The sequence below is a fragment of the Quercus robur genome, chromosome 4 (assembly GCF_932294415.1).
Source record: "Quercus robur chromosome 4, dhQueRobu3.1, whole genome shotgun sequence".
NCBI lineage: Eukaryota > Viridiplantae > Streptophyta > Magnoliopsida > Fagales > Fagaceae > Quercus > Quercus robur.
In genome coordinates this window covers 81,002,573-81,028,192 of record NC_065537.1, presented here as the reverse complement: position 1 = coordinate 81,028,192, position 25,620 = coordinate 81,002,573, and the positions used below count along the sequence as shown (strand labels likewise).

Sequence of the window (25,620 nt, the reverse complement as noted above, 5' to 3'; positions counted from 1 at the left end):
AAAAAACGGATGAGAGAGAGTTCATGAAGGCCAACAAATCCCTTGAAAATTTTTTCGTAGAGCCAAAACCAGTGCTAGCACCATGCCAAGTGATGAGGTATGTATTTGCAAAAACTATCGTGAATTTGGTTTTTGTTCAAACTAGATATAACAAGTTTTAGTTCTTAACAGAAGGCATGAATTAGAATCTGGTGGTTGAAGATGTTGTGGCCAGAGATACTATTAGAATGAGTCTGAATAAGCCTGAATCCCAAACTATCTTGCTAACTATAATTATTTAATCTATTTGAGAAATAACTAATACATATATCAAGAAAAATTTAAACCATTAGTGGAATATGCCGCTTTCTAATAATTTATATTGTAGCACAAGGAGCTTTTTATTTATTTATTTATCACCCCATTCAATCATGCTACCATGTTCTACAAGAACCTACATCTTTCATTTCTTTCTAAAATCTCAGCATTTCAAGCGTTGTTTTTCGATTTGGAAAAAAAAAAAAAGGAAACGTTCACATTTTTTATTATAACCTGTATACGTAACCTAATTATGTTAATAACCCCATGTTTGTATGTACAAAACAAAAATGTTGCAGGTGGATAGGATGGTTAAAGAAGCTGAAACTTTTGCAAAAGGAAGATAAGGAAGAGTGGGATGCCATAGATAGAAAGAACCAAGCTGACTCAGTTTTGTACCAAACTAGAAGCAACAAAAAGAGTTGGGAGACAATGTTCCTAGTTGACAAGGAGAAAGTAGAGGCTAAAGTGAATGAGGTCATGGATGCCATCCCTGGTGGATCTACCCAAGCCATTAAATATGCAATGGCTGTCTTGAATCAAGAAATTATGTAACTGGGGTAGTCAATGTTGATGTTGTTGTGTCTTTGAATTGGATTGTCTATTAGCCATTTTTCAAATTGATTCTTTGCATGGACGACAACTATTGTTTAGCCTTGAATTATGTTAAGAGTTGAAAGGGAACTCTTTGATATAGAGTTATTTGGGTGTATTGGGGTTTGGGTTTGTGAGAGTGGTTCTACACGACCTTTGTACTCTCCATATTTGTTAGTGAAACTTTCTCCTTGTCACCGCCCGTGGATGTAGGCCAAAGGCCGAACCACGTAAATCCTTAGTGTTCTCTCTATTGTGTGATTGTTTATTCTTTGTTTGGCTTTCTATTTTTTTTTTCTTTCAAAATAGTTGTTTGTGAGATCTTTTGAATTCTAAAGCCATAATAATTTTTACAAATAAATCTTACATAGGAGTGCCATCCAGATACCATTTTCTACAAAAGTCAATCTATAGTCAACCCAACCAACTCAGTGTTGGGTTGCTTCTGGTATTACACTTGGGTCATTTAGTACCCGTTTGGTTCAACTTTTAGAGCCTAAAAGTTGCGTTTTGCAAAACGCTGGCCCAAAAATTGCGTTTGGTTATTACAAAACGCAACTTTGGGTCAAAAGTTGCGTTTTAAAAAACGCCCTGAACGCGCATCAGTCCTTATGCCAAGCATCAGGTCCATTTTCCAAAAGTCCTTGGGCGTTTTGGGGTATCCGTTGGAGTGAGCAGGCAATTACGAAATTGCCCTTCAAATGCTCATGTCTTCAGAGATCGCACAGGCACTTCATTTCACTTTGGGTCTCTCTGCTCTGCGCAAGCTCCTTCGTTCCTCTCATCTCTGTGCTGCTACAAGTAACAACTTTCCGCGCGTAAGTCTCTCTTTTCTTTTGTCATCCGTTGAAAATCTTCTTCCTCTTCTTCTTCTTTCTTCGTCTTCTTCAACGGGCCTTCCTCTGTAATTTTTTTTTTTTTTTTTTATTTGTCTAATCTGATCTGAGAAATACATTTTGCAGGTAGAGTTTTGATAAAAAAAAAACCCCAAGCAACACGGATCTGCTACCCAAAGCCACCAGGTACCAACATTGATCTGGAATTTTTTTTTTAATTTTTTTACCAAGCTGAAAAAAAGAATTTTCAGATCTTGCATGCTTTGTTCTTGCTAAAGATATATTTGTTCTCTTGCCGGGTACTGAAAAAGCTTTATGGGTACATGCTTCGTAATTTATTTATTTTTTATTTTATTTTTTGTGGATGCTCTGTCTCAAGTTATGCGATATCTGATTTGGGTATTTTATTAGTATGATTTGGGTATTTTAGAAATATAAAGAATGAGAAGGAAAGAAGAATTTTCAGAAGAAATATAAATATTTTTGATACTGGTTGATATGGTTCGTTGTGTATGTGACATTGTGGAATATTGGCTTTGTTGGTTGCTGCATGGTGAAGTGCTGATGGGGTGTGCGTGCTCTGTTGAATGTGGGGTTTTATATATGTTCTTGTTTCTTGGTATGTATAATCTATTTCTTTTGTCTATTATTAGCATAAGCTAAAATTAGTTCTTAAATTTGATGTATATATTTCTTTCTTATCCTATATGGGTCAAACCTGTTTTTAATTGTTTTTATTGGATTATTTTGGTGTTGATTGGAAATGGATGGTAGAGATGTTGTTGTTACTGGTATGCATAATCTTTTTATTTATCTGTGATTAGCATGAACTGAAATTAGTTCTGTGTAAATTTTAGTTTTTGTTTTTATCCTTTTTGGGTCTAACTTGTGATTGGTTTTAAGGAATCTTTCTAATTTTGGTCCTTGAATTTAACATAAACTAGTAAGGTTTTTTACTAAATTTGATATTTCGTATTCATTAATGGCCGTATAGGAAAGGTAATGGAGCCAAAGGCCAAGGAGGTTGTACAGAGTATATCACGAAGTAAAAGTCTATAATGGTGTGGACAAATATTACAAATTGTAATAAAATGATAAGAATTAACCTCTTGGACATTATTATAGCCTTGCACTAGTATTATTTCATAGTACCTTGCAAACTAAAATGAAATAATTATAGTCAGTAACTTAAGACAACTCCCTTTTTTTGTTAGTAATTATAGATGGATGATGATGAAGAAGAGGACCTGCACACAGTGCAGCAGCTGGTCTAGCTGCTGCACCAGTGCAGTGTGCAGCCCAAGCTGCACACAGTGCAGCAGCCAGTGCAGCTTGGGCTGCACACTGCACTGGCAGCTAGTCCAAGCTGCAACATGGATGATTATAATTCTATTTTTTGCATTCTATTTTTTGCATTCCCGGCTTGAATTCTATTTTTTGCATTTCTTATGGTTGGTTAACTTTATAGATGGGTAAAAAGACTACTTCCAACTCTGAGGTAAAAAAGGCTAGAGCAGACTGGGATATTAATCCAACGTGGACAACTACCTTTTGTAACATTTGTGTGGAACAAATTCAAGCCGGGAATAGAACAAAAGGTGCTGGCTTTAGTACCAAAGGTTGGTTCAATTTGGTGACCAAATTTTGTAATGAGACCGGTCTAAACTATGATAAGGACCAATATCATGTAGTACAATTTAAACTTGGGTTATTGGTATGTATTTTATCATATTTTTTTACATTTTTATGTAGTACAATTTAATCTTGGATTATTGGTGTATATTTTATCTTTTTACATTTTCATTTTGTGCTTCATGATGATGAAAATTATTTAGATTTAATAATATTGATAAGAAGTCATTAATGGTAATAACAAATAATTATGACACTAAAAAAGAAAAATTACCTAAACATTATTAAAATAATACCAATTATATATATTATTATATATATTATTATTATTTTTTTTTTTTTTTAGTAAGTATATGAAATAGTTGATTTAAGTATGAAATAAACTCCTTATATATACATTGTCCTTTTTGGTAATTTATCCCTCAAACTGCAACTTTTATAGTGCTAGCCAAACACTCAGCTTTTTCAAAAAGCACTTTTTAACAGTTTTTACTAAACACTCAGCTTTTTGAAAAATCACTTTTTCATTATGCACTTTTTGAAAACTCAACTTTTTCAAAAAGTCCAACTTTTGAAAGTCGAACCAAACTCACCCTTAAACTAACTGGAAAAACAGTTGATGATGATAATATGATCAATGCATATTTCACGGATAGCAAGTAACTCATAGAACTTCAATTCTAACCACGTATACTTGCATACTTGTATATTTTCAAATGTGATTTAGAGAATGGGTAGTTGTTAATGGCATAAAATTTGGCATGAGCTTAGTGTCTTCTATTGCTAGTTTTTATAACATATAAAATATATATATATATATATATATATATATATTTATAATTTTGCTGATTAATACAAATTTATTAAGACAAAGACCTAGGACCAACCCCTCTACCTTCTCCACCAGTAAAACAAAGTAGGATTAGAGGAGATGGGAATGGCACTAGTACAATTATAAAAGGGGGTTGTAGCAACAAGGGAATGGGCTAAACTATTTGAGGATCTAATAACATGCCGAAAGGAAATATAAGAATTTTGAATTTTGAGCGGAGGTAGAATTTTGAATGGATCCAATAACATTTAGAGGATGTTTGGTTCATTGTAATGTGTCATTGATATGATGTATATTACGATGATATGACATTAAGGTTTTTGGTTTTTTTTCTTTTTTTTTTCTAACATTACCATAATTTTAAATTATAAAATATATCATGCTGTTTTAATCTCATCGCCTTTTTAAACAATATAATGTTATATTCTTGTATTGAGATTACATTAATGTAAGATTACAATAACTTAATATTACAGCATATGCAACATCACTGTCAATCAAACGCCCCCTTGGAGTGTATATAATGAACTAGAAACAACCAAGAGTGTCGCTCTGGCTTCAACACATAGAGGATCACCTTTTACATCGATCCCTGTCCATGCATGAGTGATGTTGCCTAAATGTTTAGGCAGATTGAAGCAAGGTATATATTGTTTGGTCTCACAGCAACATCAGATTTTAAGGTCATGAGGATTCCGTATTTGAAATATTTCACAAGGTTCGTATTTGTAAAATTGTTCCATAGTATAGCTTTGAAAACAATGTTAATTAAAGTGTAATATCGTAAAGCAGCCCTCCGATTAAAGTTTTTAATGTATAAAAGATTGGCCTAGTTAGATCGAATTATGAAACTACATACTGAGATCATTGTGATGGCACAATAAGCCACGTTTCAACTCTTTTGCCACTATTGCATATGCACTAGTCACCTTCTCAGAGCTCAAGATTTCTATGTAAGGAAGCAGCCTGTGAGACCAATGGCAGCTGGAGGTTTCATTTAATTATATCTCACGTTCTATTTTGATTGTCTTTCTTAAGATTTAAAAGGTTTTATTTTTGTCCATAAACAATTAAAATGTTTTACCGCCAGTGTTCCCTTCCACTCTTGTTAATTTTTTTTACAGGTTTAATAAAAAGATTAAAAAAAAAATTAAACAAAATCAAAGCCATATTTCAAAGATAAGCTTTTCATTTCTAAAAAAATCTAGATTCTATTTTGTTTTCAAAAATATGCATTCTGTAATACACACCGATAGAAAACATAACAGCGAATAGATATACGAGGGACATTATATATTTTGGGGACAAAAATAGAATATAAATTATATTTCAGGACCGAAAAGAATATTTTTGCCCAAATTATACATTAATCAAGAGTTTAAACTTCATTCATATGTTTTCAAGGCTAGAATTATACAATTAAACCACGGTGTACCATTGATGTGATGGTCACTCCACAAGTATAATTGCTTGTGAGGTGTGGGGGACAAGGGCCGAGTTCAAGTCTCCCAGAAAGAGATTTACACACATATACACTTAAATTAAGTTAGAGTAAAATTTCTATCTTGACGACTAATTTTTGGTTATTTTGCACCTAAACGTATATTTGAAACTCTTAACCATTTTTGAGCTAGTGAGCAAGGAGAGAGTGAGAGAGGAAGCTAATCTTTCATGTATAACAAGTGATATAAGTATCTATAAATGAAATTGAGATCCAATGTCCTCAAACAGCAGAAAAATTCAGATTAGAATACAAAAGACCTCAGACAATGTTGCCCAAAACATGTCATCACAGCTCCATATTGACAAGAATGGAAGCCAGAAAAAACAATTATATAAACAGTTCCAAATATATCACTGTTGGTGAGGGAGAACCATTCAACTAGGTAACAACACGGCTATTTGCACGCCCATTGCTAAAAATCATTATCCCATAAATAGACAGCTGATGAGAACTCTCAAACATACCCATCCAATGCATGACGATTTTATTACTTTGATAGAAGATGCACCTTGATAAATAGTATAGCATGCCCAACACTCCATGTTCTGGTCCCCTACAGCAAGCAAATCTGTGTTAATGATAGCAATAAGAGGTTCAGAGAACAGTGACTAAAATATAATACTTCTAAAAAAAACAATTTCCTCATCTTGACTTTTTACAGCCGTTTCTTTTAATCATAAATTAATTAAAAAGAAGTGACATGGAGAAAGAATTCCTAGGATTCACAGATTTGTAGAAGAATCTTGCAACCTAATTTGTACGGCGCATGTAAATCCTAACAAAAGCTTGTGACTTATAAACTATTACCGCATATTTCATTTGGCATGAGTCATAAGAACCGCCCAATAATTTCGTGTCAATCCAAGTTATCAATATAAACTTAGAAATAAGAACCAATCATCAAGTCAAATACAAAGGTCAAACCCACAACTTGTTCGCATAAAAAAAAATAAAATAAAATAAAAAAAAAAAAAAAAACCCACAACTTGTTACTTTTTGTGGAAGGCACTTGACATTGCGCCAAGACTAAACGTCTAAATCTTTGTTGGACCAAAAAAAATACCGAAACCTAAAATTCCCAACACCCATAATAGGTAGAATCAAACATCTCACCATTGAAAGGTGAATAAATACAACTGGGCAGCAGAGGCAATGGAACCAAAATATATATTTGTAAAGCAAAGAGACATTGAAGGTCACTTCAGGGGTCCAACTGAGCAACCATCAACTTACACAAATCTTAGAAAAGCATATAAATATCTCTATTGCATCATACCTCAAAAACAACTGGAGTGCCACACTGGCATTTGAAAAGAACTCAGCAATTGAAGTGGCGCATGATTTCTCCATATCATTAGATATCCTGCAATATGAATACAGGTTCAAGCAATTAAGATACTTTTTGCAATTGATGAAACTAGTGCAACTGATAACCAGTTTTTTGGCAAAACCACAGTGCTAAGGTGGTAATATAAGTTTATAACATCAAGACAATCCTTTAGATTCAGTGAGTACGAGAGCATGCCATCACTGAAAACTTTCCTGATGACCAACAAAGCCATTATTTGTCAAAGACTGATATTTTTTGCTCAATATACCTAGCATGTCAATGACTGCTAATGCATTCCAAGTAGAGGTCAGGTAAAACCCTTGCACCACGAGTACACAGTATACAAATTTACTTTTATTTATTAGTTTGAGCTCTAGTTGGAATAAAAAATTTCCTAAGATTAAGGAACATCAATTTTTTTTTTTTTTTTTGATAAGTAAGGAACATCAAAAAATTAATCCACAGGTCAAGTCGTAATGTACAAAATACTTGTACGGAAAGCAGAATCCAAGTCATAACTTCATACTTACTCTAGACTATAAAACAGCATCTGTTCACCTTATACGCATGTTACCAAGGAACTCTGACAGCCTGGCAATAACCAAAACTCAGTGAGCATGGGAATATTAAATTATTTAAGGGAAAAAAAATGGACTGAGTTGAATAACAACAAAAGCTACAGACAAAACCTAATATTTTTAGCTATCACAGTTTCTCCATCTTCAGACCCAAGATGACGTAGAACTACCTCCTCTAGACGGCCATCTCGATATGCATGCTGCAATAAGAGAACATCCACACAGAAAAACCTAATGAGGCTCTGAACTTATTACATTGCATGCAACCCCCATAACCAAAATAGGGAAAATAAAAAGCAGATGCATATACTTTCAAGCTGAGAAGGCTCATAAACCTGTATGGAGAAAAATGATGCAGCACAGAAAATGAGTACATTTGTAACATGACATACAAGTCACAAAGATGAGCCTTCTGTAACAACCCATATTTGCAAACAAACCACTTCATAAAGCTAGTCCACAGAACCCTTTACTGAAGGTTTTCCAAAAGAAGCTCAACAAGCTTAGTAACCCCTCTTCCACTCATGGGAAAGAAATATAACAAATACAAACATTATACACCACAGTGGTAATCACTTCACCGGCCATGTTTGTCAAATGTCTTAAAATATCAAACTATAAGGAGCATAAACTCACTAAAAAGAGAAAATGTGTAAAAGGAAGACCTTTGAACAGGAAATTGAAGTGTACATGTCAAACTACAAGAAAGTTCTTTGTTTACAAAGTATCCAAGGAAACTGAGCACCATTAATGACAAACATAAAATTATTATGTGCTCCAGCAATCAAATATCTACCAAAGAACCTACACTCCAAGGCTTATTGACATCAACATTGGATAATGCCAGTAATCACCCCAAGCAGAAACAATCTAACCCCAGCAGGGAAACCAAGATATCAATTATAAATAATAGTATCTTGTCGTAATATAGAGTTCAAAAACTACAAGCAAGTCTTTCTGCTAATGCAGAGAGTAGTAGGCTGACAAAATGCCAACACAGCAATGTTTAGAAAATCCCCACAGACAATCAACATGATTACAACTGGCTATATCTAGTAGCTCATGGGCTATAAAAATCTTCTTCATCACTTGATGAGTCAGATGTATCCAGAATTAGATCCCTTAAAAAAAGAGCCATCTCCAAGGATGTTAATTCTTCCATGGGGTCGAGAGCTGTCTCGGAGGATGTCAATTCTTCTATGGAGTTGAACATATCAAACAGGTCATCCACAAAACCAGATCTTCGTGGAGGGGGCCTTCGTGTGTGTGTGGGGGGAGGGGGGGGGGGGGGGTGTGGCCTGTGATGTCTCCAAGTGTATGAGCCTGGCTTGACCTTATGCTGGAACACAACAAACATTCTACCCATTAAAGGAGTCATAAAGCTAACCCTCTCCTAGATGGAAGTAAATTACAAACAAAAGGTGTATAATTCTTGGAACAGCATTGACTAGAAGCCATTCTGACAGCAACTCTAGGAACATCGATAATACAACTGCCACAAAAAAAAAGAAATAGACCGTTTGTACCCCACCTATACTTATCAATAAAGCCAGAAAATAAACCACAGAGACTCAGAAAAACAAGCACAAAAGAGAGAGTGTGAGAGAACAAAATTGTCACATTGTTTTAGAAAATGTTAATTTGCTATGCTAGAGCCTTCAGTGAGGTAAGCAATTTGTAATTTTGTAGATGATTATATCAATTCCTGGCACAGAATACAGATACAGGACACTTGAAATGCACAATGTAGCAACCAACTGCCTCTTATGCGGATTGGTACCTCCCAAGCACATACGTGCTTGGGGTACAGGGAAGGGAGGGGTTCAAGTAGTAGCATTAGGATTTCTAACCAATAACAACAACAACAACAACAACAATAATAATAAACTGAAGCAAGAAAGGAGCATGTTCAACAGGGAAACTTGGGAGGCCTTAGTGAAAAGCAAACAGGAAAGTACCACTAGTACCATAACATCCTTAGTGACATAGGGGTACACTGGTGCTTCAGGGGATAATCTGGTGAGAAGGGGATATGAAATGCAGATGTCTGAATTACAGGCAGAAACGTCCTGAGGTGCTGGCAGTTGTAGGTTATTGGTTCCTAATAGTGCTAAGAAGAACAAGAGTAAGATGTAAGTTGTGAAGACAAGGGGTGATATTCCAACCTGTGTGGTCACAGTGTTTGGTAGAGATGGTATCAACATAGTCAAGTGAAAGGGTATATTCTCTTTTCTAGGTATTATTTTATTCATGTTATTAAAAGTATGTGGTTAAATGATAAAATTTACCATATCCCAATAGTTTAAGCTTTTGGGGCAATCAGTAATTTAACACATGTTCTTTTTTCTTTCTACACTATTAATAAATTTATAAAACAAGGACATGAACTTACTTATCAAAAAAAATAAAACAAGGACATGAACTTATAACTTATAAGCTTATTTATGTACACTAATTAGTAATTTATGATTAGAATGCTACATTTAGATACATAATAATACCCTACTCCTTCTTTAGTTTTCATATATGTAGACAGGTTTAAACAAAATAGATACACCATGTAGCAAACTATTAAAATCCCAAGTGCTAAGCAAAATAGCAATCAACGAAAAATATAATTTCAAAATTATAAATAATACATAACTAAATCTCCTATTGGTCATCCAAGGAAGGTTTCTTCTGTAACTTCAAAAAGAAAAAAAGTTAATAAATTATCCCATAGTCTTCCAGTTACCACTAAGCAAGCCCAGTTAATCACACTCTTAAAGTCTTACCACAACTAACTGGACTACAGGCTTCATTTTGCTGTTGAGATGCAACCCAAAACAATAATAACACTAAAGACAACAGAATCAACAACAATAATACATCAAATCATCATTTAAGATTATGATGTAGTACTTTTTCCAAAGCCAGGTTGATCCAATAAAAAATACTTATCTCAATAATCTAGGATGCATACTAATCTACCAAAAAGGAGGACCATTCTGATATGTGAAACAAAAAGGTGAACGCCGTAGGCCATGTTCACTGGAATGTGGAATGATGGGAGAAGGATTGTATATAATCGTATAGATAATTTCCTTAGAAGTAAGAAAGTTGTATGATTTTGATATCAGTTCATTATGTTTCTTTAGAAAAGGGGAAGAGAAGGGAAGAAATGATAAGAAATTTTCAGATTTCCAAACTTGTATATCTGAACTAAAGCATAATTTATCTTATATTCTTGTGTAAAACACCATAGTGTTCAATTAAGCAACGGAGCATGCATTCAACTACTCAAAAGATAATTAAAAGAAAACCACAAAGACAAAACAAGTCATCAACCAACAAAATGCAAAATACAACAATTATAGAAAAACACCACATCTTCACTGCAAAATCCCAGAAGATCAAGAATCAATAAGACATAAATCTTTACTAACACAGAATAATAATTTTCCAGGTAGTAAAGGATGCTTACAATAACCATTAGACTAAAGAGAATCAAATTTGATTATATGTAAAGCATACAAGTAAAACCGTTGCATTTAAGATTAGTTAAACCAGAAACCTTTGAAAAATGAAAATCGCAATAACTATTTATCTTATTAACATTCAGGTTACCTTATAAAAGCAACTACTCCCAAATGGGCAGTTTCCATTCCCAAAATCAAAGTGCTTGCAATCAATGGACCTGCAAGAGAGACAATAACAAATTACAAAACAGAGAACAACAATATGCGTTCACAATTCTTCAATTGTTAGTTATCTAAATTGTTCATCAGTTTCTTGAATTTACTACCAACACTTTCAGGAACTTTGACATGCATTTGGCGTGCGTTTGTTGATGAAGATGAAGCAGAAGAATGGCCTCGAGAAGCTTTAACATGTTCGTATCTGCAACGACTACCATATGCACAAAGTCCTTTCTGATAATAGGTGCAAATCTGTGACCAAAAAAGGCAGCAAGAGTCAATGATAAAGAAAGAAGGAAACCTTACTAAATGAAAATTAATGGGCAGATATAATGAAATAAAGCTGAGATCAAAAGATTTACGTTATGTGAAGGATCCTTCCAATCATGAGAAAACTCACAATGCTCCCCTTTCAGACACGCCCCATGAGCAAAGAACTTGCAGAGAACCCTGCAGGAGCAAGAAAAATCAAAGATCATAAAAATTCCAATCATCTTTTACCCCAAAAATAAATAAATCAATTAATTTCAATAGAACCCCTACCCCGCCCAATTTAGGTGTCCCATAGAAAAAAAAAAAAAAAAAAATCCTGATTACAAAATCTTCATTTCAGCTCCCAAATTTTCTTTGCCACCAAACAAAAGTCAGAAACTTCAACCAAAAAAAAAAAAAAAAAACTTTGTTTCTTAAGAAAATTTTTAAAATACATCAAAGTTACATGAATTGATCTTCCTCTTTAAGCCCATTAATAATTCCTCACAAAAGGTAACCCCAAAAATATATAAATCAATTAATTTCTATAGAACCCCTACCCCACCCAATTTAGTACTGTTTTCCAAAGCCAGGTTGATCCAATAAAAAATACTTATCTCAATAATCTAGGATGCATACTAATCTACCAAAAGAGAGGACCATTCTGATACGTGAAACAAAAAGGTCACGCCGTAGGCCATGTTCACTGGAATGTGGAACGATGGGAGAAGGGGAAGAGAAGAGAAGGGAAGAAATGATAAGAAATTTTCAGATTTCCAAACTTGTATATCTGAATTCTGAACTAGCCCCTAGTCTTTCATATGTATAACAACACCACAGGACAGTGTGTGTTTTTTTGGGTTTTTTTTTTTAAATATAAAATATTAAAAATTATATATAGTAACATTTTGTTCCGGTCTGAACCGGTCTAGTCTGGGACCTGGACCGAAAACCTATGGTTGCGTTGGATTTTTTAAAAGCCTAAAAGGGCAACAAGCCAACAACTAAACAAAAGAACAAACGACGCCGTAATGCAAAGCGTGTTCAGCATGTGGGACCTGTAAACGACGCCGTGTGCTTAAATGAAGCACGCTAGCTTTCAGTGCTGATCCTCTTACTAATAATTAAATGATTTTATTAAACATTATCTATCAAGATAGATAATGTTTAATAAAATCATTTAATTATTAGTATGTTGGAGATAATTTGAATTTGGATCATCTGATGTTTTATATCATGAGAAACTATTACTTATTAAAAAAAAGCTTATATTGTTACCATATCTTTTGAGTGGAGTTGTAATGTGTCTTTGTGTTAGAACATCTTTCCCTCTCTCTTGTGTGTGTGTGTTTGTTTCTCAAAAAAAAAAAAAAAAACTTTATCTCTATATAGTAAGAGAATTCAGAAAATTAGTTATGCTTTCAAAAAATGTCAAAAAAACCCCTAAGCTAATTAGATAATTTTTATTTTTTTTAAAATAAAATATATGGTTAAAATTGTAATTCAACAAAATCTATTTAAAAAAAAAAAAAAAAAAAAAACTACTAGAGAAACTTTTTTTTCCTAAAAAATAGCACTTTCTTTTTAAAATGAGAGATGCTACGTCTACAACATTTTTACAACATTTTTACAACAAATCATGGGTGGTTAGTTGTTATTGGTTCAAATTTAAAACTAACACTAAGATTACTTTTTTACCCCAACAAAAACAACCAGTAACAACTTACCACTTAGGATTTGTTGTAAAAATGTTGTAGAAATGTTGTAGACATAGCATTTCTCTTTTAAAATATATCTCACCCAAGTGGGATATATTTTTTTCTTAAAAACTAGCACGCACTAAACTTAGGAGTTTGCTCTATTTCAAATCCTAAATTTTAATCTCTTAAAAATCCCTTTCTATGTAACCTTACTAATAATAAATTATTTCAAAAGGAAAAATTACATTAAATGTAAATCATTTTGAAAAGAGTGGCAATGAGAGACAATGTAGACTTTTACTTTTGGAGTGGAGAGGCTTGGGTTACAAGTTACAATCTCTAAACTTATTTTGTTACAGGCCATGACACACTCCCAACAATGAAGCATTAAAATGTTAAACCAGTAAAAATGGTCTTATTATGGTAATGGTCCATATCTTCATTTTGAAGTATCACGCTACATATTTGGACGTGGAAAAAATTATATGGATGTATTATTGTGTAAATAATTTTATGGGGAGAATGGAAAATGATTATATAATTAAAAAACCCAAAACAAGATGCGGGTTACCTACATCTAGACAAAAGAACCCTACGAAGTTTCACTATTTCCTAAGATTGGCTTTGGGCTTTTCTTGCACAATTTAGATAAAGGACGAAAAGGCCACCCAAAACGCCCCTCACAAATTGCAAATACTAATTTGTTAAAAATTAATTTGATTAAAGCTATATTGTCATCACTTTTTTGAGTCATGGGGCTAAGCTATGTTTTTATTTAAAAACACATACCGTAATTGTTAAGGGTTAATATTGTGTTGGCAATTTTAATGTGCAAAGTTTGAATTAGAACAAATCATATTAATTTTTTTAATTTCCCTTTCATTTTTTGCATATCATCATGCATTCTCAATCTAATGTACCAATTATATTATACTGTACTGTTATTAGTATTAATATATCTCCATTAGAAGGTATGTAAGTGTATTATGTCAGTGGTTCATACTTCATCCTCTAATTTTTATTTTTATTTTATTTTACTTCTTACTTCTTTCAATTTTTCTAGCGTGCAATATTTAAGTTGAATGTAACTATTAAAAGAAATTTCTTTTGCATATGGGCTTAAATTTTCGAGAATTCTTTTTAGTGGAAATTGGAAAATCTTAGCTCAAAGAACATTATTAACTCATATTTCTTGAATAAAAAGGCTTAATTTCTTTCAATTTGTATGTCAGGTTGGATTAGATTTGTAGTATATTTTTTCAACTCAATCCGACCTTTGAGTTGAGAAATCTCCAAGCTAATCCAATCCATGTTACCTTTAAAAGCAACCCAACCTAGGTGAATTGGGTTAGTCTCACCTGTGAGACCTAATAAAAATAATTAGGTTTTTATTCAACAATTCATGTCTTTTAATTAATTAATAATTACAACTATAAGGACACGTTTTTGGAGCCTAAACCCAAAATGTAAAGGGATATTGGCCCAGTGAACTCAGTACAATAAATTTGTAGAGAGTGGGTTAGAGAACTAGACCCTAATGAGTTGGACAACGGATAGAATGTGTTTGAAAGATAATCGAACAAAAGCAAGAAGGATTGATCCAAATAAATTCACCCTCGGCACGGTCCGAGGAGGTAAGTTCTAATATAAATCAATTAAACAGATTGCTAATACAATTTTGATTGCTACAGTCCTTTCTTCTACAATTTTCCGATCACCTATCCATGGAGGATCTCTTACATTATATAGTTCTTTTTGGACGATCTTGATCCTATACTTGTTGATCATTTGAGCCACGACTTGAGTGTTTGTCCCATCAGACACCCTCTCTGGCCTTCTGTGAGCTGTGATAGCCAAGACAACACTATTCAAAGGTCTTCTCCACATAAATGCAGTCAGAAAGTTAGCTGTAGGGCATTCAATGCGGTGACAGTAACTTTTTCTTAGATATTTCCTAACTTCCACTCTTCCAGTACGTTCATAATGCACGTCTCTCTCAGTGGAATTTCCTGGAAGGTCACTTTGAGTGATAGAATATACGTTTGATCTGTGCTTCGTTTATCAGAGGAGACACTCCTCCTCGGACCACCTTTCCTAACCTTTCCACTCACACGTTACTTATGGGACTCTGAATTTAACACCCTCACTATTGTTTATTCGTCCTCGGACCAATCAATGTCCTCCGCCAAAACCCAAGGCCCAATATATAATTTTGGACCCTTATCTCTACAACAACAATTGAGCCTAATATATTCCAGTTTCTTCAAAACTAAGTCTCAAAATACCAAAACAATTTAAACTATAACACATAAATTTTAAACTAAATCCCGAAATCCAAAATAAATCAAATTAATAAATTAAAAAAATATAGTTTTTTAAACTATTAGTAGTACTATTGATTGAGTTCGATTGCATGGGTTAGAAATATTACCAATCCAAATACGAGATATTGGGTTGGGCCAAATTAGCATTCTCTAGTTCTCTTTTACTTCCTTCTAATCACCAAGAGATTTTCTATTTTCAATCTAAAAAAAAAAAAAAAAAATCTGTTTATATATATTTTTAATCTTTACTCTTCCCAATCCTTGAACCATGTCACACGTGCGAAACGAGAATACAAGATATAGTTCAAAGTCCCAAGCTTTCGACTTTCTAGGCGCTTCCTTAGAGCATCCACATCCGGATCTCAAATTCTATCTTATTTTACCATCCCAAAAAGTTACTTTATTACTTATATCATACCATTTTTCAATATACCCAACATCCCAACTTTTATTTTCTTATCCTACTCATTAAAATAATATTTTTACACAATAAAATAATATATCCTTAATCCCAAATAAAAACAAAAACCCAATACCCAAATAATCTCTGCAACCAACTGCTGCTACCACCACCACGACGAAGAACATACCCAAACTATTCGTTTTCTTGAAACCCCAGAAACACCAGCCACAAACTCATGGCCATCCAAACCCAGAAACCCATAGATTAACAAAATTAAAATCAAAATCAAACCCATAGATTAACCCAAAACTCCAAACCCGCCGATCCTCAGCCCCAGAGCCACCACAACCCACCACGACCCGCCACGATCCACACCGATTCAAAAAAATCGGACTCCATTTCCACACACACACAAACGATTCACAAACACCGCCAACACACACAAACCCAGCAAACTCCATTTCCACCACGACCCGCCAACACGCCAACACACACAAACCCAGCAAACTCCATTTCCACCACGACCCGCCAACACACACAAACCCAGCAAACTCCATTTCCACCACGACCCGCCAACACACACACACACAAACGATTCACAAACGATTCACAAACACCGCCAACACACACAAACCCAGCAAACTCCATTTCCACCACGACCCGCCAACACACACACACACAAACGATTCACAAACACCGAAACAAACCCAGCAAACAAACCCATCGGAAAAAGGTGGAGACCCACCCTCTGCCCAAACAAACCCAGCAAACACCGAAACCCACCATCAAACCCATCGGAAAAATTCACAACCACCGGACCTAAATCCAACCACCCAACGCCAACCCAAACACCACCCAAACGCCACCCAAATCCGACCCAAACCCAGCAAACCCATAGCAACTCAACCAACCAAAACGCCGGCCACCAAACCCAGAAACCAGCCACCATGTCAACACCACCAAACGCCGGTCTCTATGCCGAGCTCCACATCGGTCTCCACGCCGATCTCCACCGCGCTGACTTCCAACCACCACGACCATCGCAGCCGCGCCACCAGCCTCACCACCACGCCGATCTATAAATCCGATCAGGCGTGAGCTCCGATCTGGCTTGGTGATTTGGCGTGAGCTCCAAAAGAGTAGATTCAAAATGGCGAGAGAGAGAGAGAGAGAGGGGATGAGAAATAGAGAAGGCAGAGAGAGAAAAGAAAGAGCAAAAATGAGAGAGGAGAGAAAAATTACCGGGTTTAAAACGGTTGGTGAGTATTAAAAAATTATTTTTTTTATACCATTCAGCTACAGTACCATCTTACATTTGAGATGGTACTGTAGCTAAATCCCAAATTTAAGAATGGCATATTGCATATAGCCTTCCCATTGTTGAGTAGTTTTGGGGCTTAAATGCCAAATGTTCCTAACATTTGGCATATACAAGCCCCACTGCTGATGCTCTAAATTGTTCCTTCCAAAAACTCCAAACCTTGTACACCGTCTCAGCAAGTGACAGAACTAAGCAAACCCAGAGCATTCTAGCAGTGCTCACATGGATAGCTCTCTCTTATTACAAAACCCAAAACACTCTTTGCATTATCACACAAACACAAAAAGTTCAAGTCTTCTGCAAATAGCAAACCCAAAAGAAAAAAAAAATGGCAACTTTAACACCAACCCATATCCACTTCTATCCTTCGTGTTTCCTCCCATAAACCAAGCAAAAAAACTGGGTGTACCACAAGAAACTTGTTCTTGGGTCAGCAACCAAAAACGAAATGGAGTAGTTGTAGTAGTGGAAGGAGGAGGAGGAGAAATGGGAACAACAATGTGGTGGTGTGTGAGAAAGTGGTTGGTATTGACTTGGGGACAACTAACAGTGCAGTGGCAGCCATGGAAGGTGGGAAGCCAACGATTGTGACTAATGCTGAGGGGCAGAGAACGACACCATCTGTGGTGGCGTACGCTAAGAATGGTGATAAGCTTGTTGGGCAAATTGCTAAGAGACAAGCTGTGGTGAATCCTGAGAACACTTTCTTTTCTGTCAAAAGGTTTATTGGGAGGAAGATGTCTGAAGTGGACGAGGAGGCCAAACAGGTTGGTAAATTTATCACTTTTCTTATGAGTTTATACTGTAAAGTTAGTATTTTAACTTGACCATTTGTAAATTGGAGGCAGAATTTGTAGATTAGAGACAGAATTTGTATTTGGATTAGTGTTCACTAGAGCTTATAATGTGAATTTTAATGATCTTTTAACTATTAGTATGCTATTTGGAGATAGGAACTTAGGATTGCTTTGTTGGAGACCGCGACATGTTCTGGTATTGTTTGATCAAAACCCAATTTTTAGATTAATCTTGAATTTTTTTTTTTTTTTTTTTTTTGAATCAAACATATATTATTATAAATGACTGTAAATTTAATCATTTAAATACTAGTAGATTATATATAGGATTTGAATTTGGATTAGATGTTACTTGTTATGCAATCATAATAAACTATCACTTAAATGGTAAATTTTGATAATTTTATATTCTTATAACCATTAGTATGCTATCACATGTTCAGATATCATGATAGACAATGTTTAATAAAATCATTTAATTATTAGTATGTTGGAGATAATTTGAATTTGGATCATCTGATGTCTTATATCATGAGAAACTATTACTTATTGAAAAAGCTTAAATTGTTAATCTTTATAATATTTTAACTAGTAGTTGGCTAATTAGAGATAGGAATTTTGGATCAATTGTTTGATACTATGATAAACTAGTGTGAATTTAATCATTTAACCATTATTCCAATATTCCAATATAGGTCTCATACAAGGTCGTGTGGGACGAAAATGGCAATGCGAAGCTCGAGTGTCCGGCCATAGGCAAGCAATTTGCAGCTGAGGAGATTTCTGCACAGGTATTGAGGAAGCTTGTGGAGGATGCATCCAAGTTTCTGAATGATGGGGTGAGTAAAGCAGTAATCACAGTGCCGGCATACTTCAATAATTCGCAGAGGACAGCTACGAAAGATGCAGGTCGCATTGCAGGGTTAGACGTCCTGCGAATAATCAATGAACCTACTGCTGCTTCACTTGCTTATGGGTTTGAGAAAAACAATGAGACCATCCTGGTTTTTGACCTTGGAGGTGGTACGTTTGACGTTTCAGGTATGCCAATTGCTTTGTTACTCCTCTTATTGGATTTTTCTTTGTTATTGGTAAGTTACATGCACACCCAGTTGAAAAATCTCACCCATAGCCCTTTTTATGAGAGAAGTAAGGCAGAGTTGATTGACTTTTTTCCTTTTCTCTGGCTAATCCACCTCATATGTTTGTTTTTACTTATTTTATAGAGAATTATCCTTATGGATAGTAGTCAGGCCGTTCCATTTGCATATGCGAAGTAGAATCTTTTGGGTTATCCACCATGTATGAGTTCTGGTCATTGCCTCAAATGTCTGTTAAATTGGAGGTTTTCAATTTCCAAGTCACTCATTCTATGTGTTATAATTTAGTGAGTTTGATGAATATTAATGTTTGAAATTCTTCCCAGCTTGACTATCTGAGAGGTGGGGGTATGCAATAACACAAATGAGATGATTACATGTGTGAGTGATTCCTCCATATTTTAGTGTGCCTTTTATTCTTGTATCTATTCCTAGCTGTCTTAGGTATTAGATAATATGGATGCTTTTGCTTGACCATAGGTTAATAATGACAGATTTCCTCTCATTCACTCTCTTTATTCATTTGTTCTTTGGGGGATGATGAGATCTTTATCCAAACCAGAGGAATTCTTCAGGGAAGATTACAGAGAACTAGCAGCTTTGCTGCAAACTATTCCATAAAACTTAGGTACAGCTCCTTTGGTGTTGTACATTGGGTTCCTCAATCTAGTTCAACTTAATGGCTGCATTGACCATTTGGGACTTACAAAAATAGAATGAGCCCCTTGGGACTTATTGTTGATAAAGAGCAACTAGCAGCTTGGCTGTTAGCAAAAGAACAAATTAAAGCTTCTGTCATCCTCTACAAATTACACACACACACATTTCTGACACAACCAAATTGTATTAAAAAAAAAAAAAAAAAACCACGACCAATCAGAAATAATCAGCATGCCTCAACTTTTCTCATGAATTGATTCAGGACTTCTCTCTATAGCATTTTTGGGATTTTTGGGCAATGATATGAACATTTTAATTGATTTTGCTATGCCCTTTAATGTAATTTGAAATCAAGCTATTATTTTTGAGGAGAATTTCTGAAATGGATTTCTTGTTCAGGAACTTCTTGGTGTCATTGTCTTTAGATAAATGTTGGCTGATCTTTACAAGGCATATCTCATTTTTTCTAGTTTGTGGGATTATACCATTGCATGAAATATAGCTCAGGTTTGGATGTTGTTCGCTGCAGTTTGGAAGCTCTATTTACAGTGTTGTAAAAGGTTTTACCTATATTGCTGCTTTGGCATCTGTTCCCAACTGTAATTTGAGTATTATATTCAGGTATTATTTTGGTGGAGATTGCCAAAAAAGAATTGAAGAAAGTCTTAGCCTCTTAGGAATAATATGAAACAAATTAACAAGCACAAGGTGGTAATGTGGCGATCCCTACATGTGTCAATAAGCATTCAGTGAACATATGGTATTTTGTGATTCCCGAAATTCAATCTTCCAAAAGCAGTTTTATAGATTTAAAGAGCGACCTGGACCTTGTGATTTTGGAACATCTGATCTCTTAAAAGGTTTTTGATTTAACACAACTGTAGTTAGGTAGCATACAATCATTTGAACACTATGCCTTTTCACTACTTTTACCTTTTTCTTACCATTGCTATTGGGTCCTAGTCCTTTAATTCAATTAAACAGCATGTATAAGAGATAGTTTTACCAGAATTATGAAAATATGGACTATTGTTTTCTAAAAATAGCACACTAATACTCATCAGATGTGATCTTTCACTTGTTTTCATTTGGTGCACAAGAAAATTGTTAGTCAGTGATTGTTGTGGTCTGTTATGTTTTAAATCTGCAGTTCTTGAGGTTGGAGATGCAGTGTTTGAGGTACTTTCCACATCAGGGGACACTCATCTAGGAGGAGATGATTTTGACAAGGTTTGAACAAGACAAATGAATAGAGCTTTTGCTATTCTTTGTTTTCTGGTCTGTTAGTTGTTACTAAAATTACATGTCTATATTCTATAATCTTAAACAGAGAATAGTTGATTGGCTTGCCCAAAACTTTAAAGAGATGAAGGAATAGACCTTCTGAAAGACAAGCAAGCTCTACACCGTCTCACAGAGACTGCAGAGAAAGCAAAGATGGAGCTGTCATCTCTGACTCAGACCAGTATAAGGTATGTGACAATTTCTATGCCTTCTTTATATAAATGGATCTCTCTCTTTGGCATGATCGCTGAGGAAAAGCTTTCTGTTTTTACAGTTTACCTTTCATTACCGCCACTGCGGATGGCCCAAAACACATTGACACCACCCTGACAAGGGTCAAATTTGAAGAATTATGTTCAGATTTGCTAGACAGGTATGTAAGTTGAAAACTGCTACTCTGTGGTTGCCCTCTATGCATGTTCCAGAATGGAATAATTCTCATATGAAATATCAGTGTGTGTTTGATTTCCATTATGGGAGTTTGCTGCCTTTCGATTTAAAACGGTATGTTTTTGCCAATATGAATACCTATCTGCTGGCATAAGTTCAGTGGATTACAACTGAAATCTGTTTTTTTTCATAGGCTACGAGGACCAGTTGAAACTGCCTTGAAAGATGCCAATCTTTCCTTCAAAGATTTAGATGAAGTAATCCTTGTTGGTGGTTCTACTCGCATCCCAGCTGTTCAGGAGCTTGTGAGGAAGATGACTGGAAAAGAGCCCAATGTGACTGTAAATCCTGATGAAGTTGTTGCCCTTGGGGCTGCAGTTCAAGTTTGTCCTTATCTTGTTGAGATAAACTACCACTTAAGTGGGTTGCAACATGTAGGATTTTTTTAATTTTTTTAATAGGAGGTAGAGCAGTTGAACTCTCTGATATGAAGATAAATTACTACTTGTTTTAATAGCTTTAAGCTACTAGAAACGGTGAATTTAATTATTTAACCATTATTCTAACATGCTCTAAATTTTTTTCTTAGTCTATTTGAAAAATAAATGACTATAACTCTCTATTTCTGATATTATCTGCTGTAATACTTATTGATATTGCATAAATTGTTGAGGCATCAATATTTATTTTGGCCCATTTTTTTTTTCAGGATTGTGTTTTAGCTGGAGAAGTTAGCTACATTGTGCTCTTGGATGTCACTCCATTGTCTCTAGGACTCGAAACTTTGGGTGGTGTAATGACAAAGATTATCCCAAAGAACACAACTTTGCCAGCTTCCAAATCAGAGGTGTTTTCCACTGCAGCAGATGGGCAGACCAGTGTAGAGATTAATGTCTGTCAGGGTGAGAGAGTTCGTGAGGGATAACAAATCCCTTGGAAGCTTTCGCTTAGATGGAATCCCACCTACCCCACGTGGGGTTCCTCAAATTGAGGTGAAATTTGATATTGACGCTAACGGCATCTTTTCTGTCACCGCTATTGACAAGGGAACCGGAAAGAAGCAAGATATAACCGTAACTGGTGCTAGCACCTTGCCAAGTGATGAGGTATGTTTCTAAAAACTATAGTTATGAAGAGGGTTTGTTACCTTGTCAAACTTGAGATAGCTAGTTGTAGTTCAAATTAGATTTGTTATTTAAATGAGTTTGAAATCAATGTGTGGTTAATTTGTGGGTTTGAATAGCCCAAGCATAACCTATCTTAGCTGACTATAATCAATTAACTACATAAGAAATAACTGAATATACGCAATAAATGCAACTGCAGAACTATGAGAGATTTTGTCACCAAACACCAAGTAAATCAAGAATAATTTGTGTATTATTGCTATATGCTGCTAACATGTATTAAAGTGCTAGAACCATAAAACACAATCTTGTTTGACTCCATCATCAGTAACCAATTTGACTAGTGCACTGTGCACACATTGACTGCATGTTTGGTGAATAGGAATAGACCCAAAAATGGAATACCTATTCTATAGCTAATTAGTTGTTTGATTGCATTTTCATTACAAAGATTCCCTTAAAGTGAGGAATAAATATTTCATACCAAAAGGACCCTTATAAACTATTCCTCAACCTTCATAATAGCTCAAAGAATAAACATCACTAGATTCACTACACACCAAGTAAATCAAGAAAAATTTGTGTTAGAGCTATCTGCTGGTTACATATATTATACTCCTAGAACCATAGCCATTGTTGGCAAAAAAATGATTGTATTTTTTTCTTCTTGTTTTTATGCTAATTTGTTGATAAATGATGCTAATTTGTTTTTCTTTTTTGATCTTTAACTTTGGGGTCTTTTTTTCTTATATTTAATTTTATTAGTTATCCCCTTCAATGATGCTACCATGTTCTCCAAATAACCTTTATCTTTCTTTTCTTTCTGAATCTCAGCATTTCAAGTAGCTATGTTTTTTCACATATCAACCATGATAAAAGGATGTTCTACTACTTGTTATTGTTGAAGCTATTATTACCACATATAAACCTATTCTATTTATGTTCCTAAATCCCAACTTTGGATGTACAAAATAAAAAAAATAAAAAAACTGCAGGTGGATAAGATGGTTAAAGAAGCTGAGAAGTTTGCAAAGGAAGACAAGGAAAAGAGGGATGCCATAGACACAAAGAACCAAGCAGACTCAGTATTGTACCAAACTAAAAAGCAACTTAAAGAGCTGGGAGACAAAGTTCCTGGCCCAGTCAAGGAGAAAGTAGAGGCTAAAGTGAAAGAGCTCAAGGATGCAATCTGTGGTGGATCAACCCAAGCCATTAAAAAGCAATGGCTGCACTAAATCAAAGTTATGCAACTAGGACAATCAATCTATAGCCAGCCTGGCCAACCGGATGCTGATCCTGCTTCTGCTACTGCACCAAGGTCATCAAGATCGACTGGGAAAACAGCTGATGGTGATGATGTGATTGAAGCAGATTTTACTGACAGCAAGTAAATCACATAACTTGGTGGTGGGCAAAATTTCAACCATGCATACTTGGTTTATTTTCTATGTTAGTTTGTACAGGCTTTGTTGGCTGTGATTTTGTTAGCTATGATGTACATCATGACCCCTGCCAGCCCAGTTCTTCATAGTGATCAATGTGATTTAGACAATGGGTAGTTAGTCAAGGCATAAAACTTGGCAGGTGGTTTTAGTCTCTTCCATGGCTAGTTAATATCAAGAGGATTCCTTTTTTCAATATCTCACAATGTTTGTATTTGAAAAAATTGTTTACAATGTAAGTTTTTTTTTTAGCCACTTAAAATACCAAATAATGTAGAATACGATTTTTTTTTTTAAATGTTTTATGTTAAAAGGTTTCATATTTAGTATAGAGTTACAAGTTATAGATTAGCTTACTTTTTTCTTTTTTTTTTGAAAGCATTTGAACTAATCAAATTTTTAAGAAGATAAAATTTAAATTTTTTCACAAAAAAATTATTTTAAGAAGGATGAGGAGCAGATGTGGGCGCCGTTGGGAGAGGGGGGGGCCAACTTTGGACCATTACACTATAAGAAATATTTGATTTTAAGAAATTATAAAGGGAGGCGTGGGACCATGGGGGGCCATAGCCCCCTCCAGCCCAACGTGGGTTCGTCCCTGCTGCTAGAGAATAAAGTTTCATTAAAGCAAGATTTAAAGCATTAGAGAACATAAAACCTTTTTTCTAAGATATTTCTCAACAAATTTAAAAAAAAAAAAAAAAAAAAAAAATCTCTTCTTTAAAAAAAAAAAAATTATTTTTAAGGTGAAAACCGGTTAGCTAAAATTATAGTACCATGAGTTTATTATAGTTTTTTGTTAAGCTATGTCAGAGACTGCATCAACTATCTATTTTCAACACTTTCTCTCTCATTTTTAACTATTTTTCTCCTTATTAATTTCTCACCTTATAATTACACTTCCTCTAACATTTTCGCCCACTTTTGCCTTTTTATCTCCCTACTACTCTATACTTTAATGTTACAATTCCTCCATCCTTTCATCTTTCTTTTATTTAGATTATTTCTTTCCTCATTTTATTTAATATAAAAATTTGTCATTCTCTTTTATTTTATCCATATTTTTCCTACCCAAAAAATGGTGAATACTTTCTCTCTCTCTTTTGGGGGATTTTTTTTATTCTTTATTGCATCCTACTCTAAGTTGATAATTTTTTGTATTAAACTCTACTTTGGATTAATGTGATTTGGTTGTCTTTTGATTTGTTATCTTTTTTCTTTTCTTCTCTTTGATTGATAGATGTTATCATGTGACATTATATAGTATATAATGGTATAATGTTATTCTATTATGTAGCATGACTTGGTTTATTTGGTGTTTACAACCATACATTTTCTTTTGAGTAATTTTTTACTCATCTTCTTTTATATAAATTTCTATTTATCTCACATTCTCACCCAAAAAATGTGAATATTCTCTCTCTCTCTCTCTCTCTCTCTCTCTCTCTTATTTATTCTTTCTTTCAACTTTATTTTAGATCGATGAATTTTTGTTTTTTTTTAATCTCTACTTTGGGTTGATACATTTTGATGATGTGTT

The 25,620-nt window shown here is 34.6% G+C and overlaps 2 protein-coding genes and 1 pseudogene across 25 annotated transcripts in view; 2 read left to right on the top strand and 1 right to left on the bottom strand.

The window, feature by feature from the left end:
- LOC126724288 (E3 ubiquitin-protein ligase makorin-like) overlaps positions 1 to 25,620 on the bottom strand; it is a 133,261-nt gene that overhangs the window by 69,420 nt on the left and 38,221 nt on the right. For 3 of the 7 annotated variants that reach the window (XR_007654856.1, XR_007654857.1, XR_007654853.1), the window contains exons 6-9: positions 11,210 to 11,279; positions 7,715 to 7,803; positions 7,556 to 7,616; positions 6,972 to 7,058 (exon numbers count right to left, since the gene is read on the bottom strand). Coding sequence is in view for 2 of the 7 variants with exons in the window: in XM_050428862.1 (XP_050284819.1) it covers positions 8,664 to 8,942; positions 11,210 to 11,279 (349 nt within the window). In the remaining 5 variants the exon portion in view is untranslated. Of the gene's footprint in view, positions 1 to 5,921; positions 6,264 to 6,971; positions 7,059 to 7,555; positions 7,617 to 7,714; positions 7,804 to 8,474; positions 8,943 to 11,209; positions 11,280 to 25,620 lie in introns of those variants that run through there. The other 4 variants (XR_007654855.1, XR_007654854.1, XM_050428863.1 and 1 more) reach the window with 4 other exon arrangements.
- Positions 1 to 25,620, top strand: part of LOC126724271 (putative disease resistance protein RGA4) — a 129,721-nt gene that overhangs the window by 87,059 nt on the left and 17,042 nt on the right. For 13 of the 18 annotated variants that reach the window (XR_007654848.1, XM_050428819.1, XM_050428818.1 and 10 more), the window contains one exon: positions 597 to 1,126. The exons of the other annotated variants lie outside the window; for them this stretch is intronic. The gene's annotated coding sequence lies outside the window, so the exon portion shown is untranslated. Of the gene's footprint in view, positions 1 to 596; positions 1,127 to 25,620 lie in introns of those variants that run through there. 18 annotated transcript variants of the gene reach the window in all.
- Positions 17,418 to 24,335, top strand: LOC126724280 (stromal 70 kDa heat shock-related protein, chloroplastic-like; annotated as a pseudogene).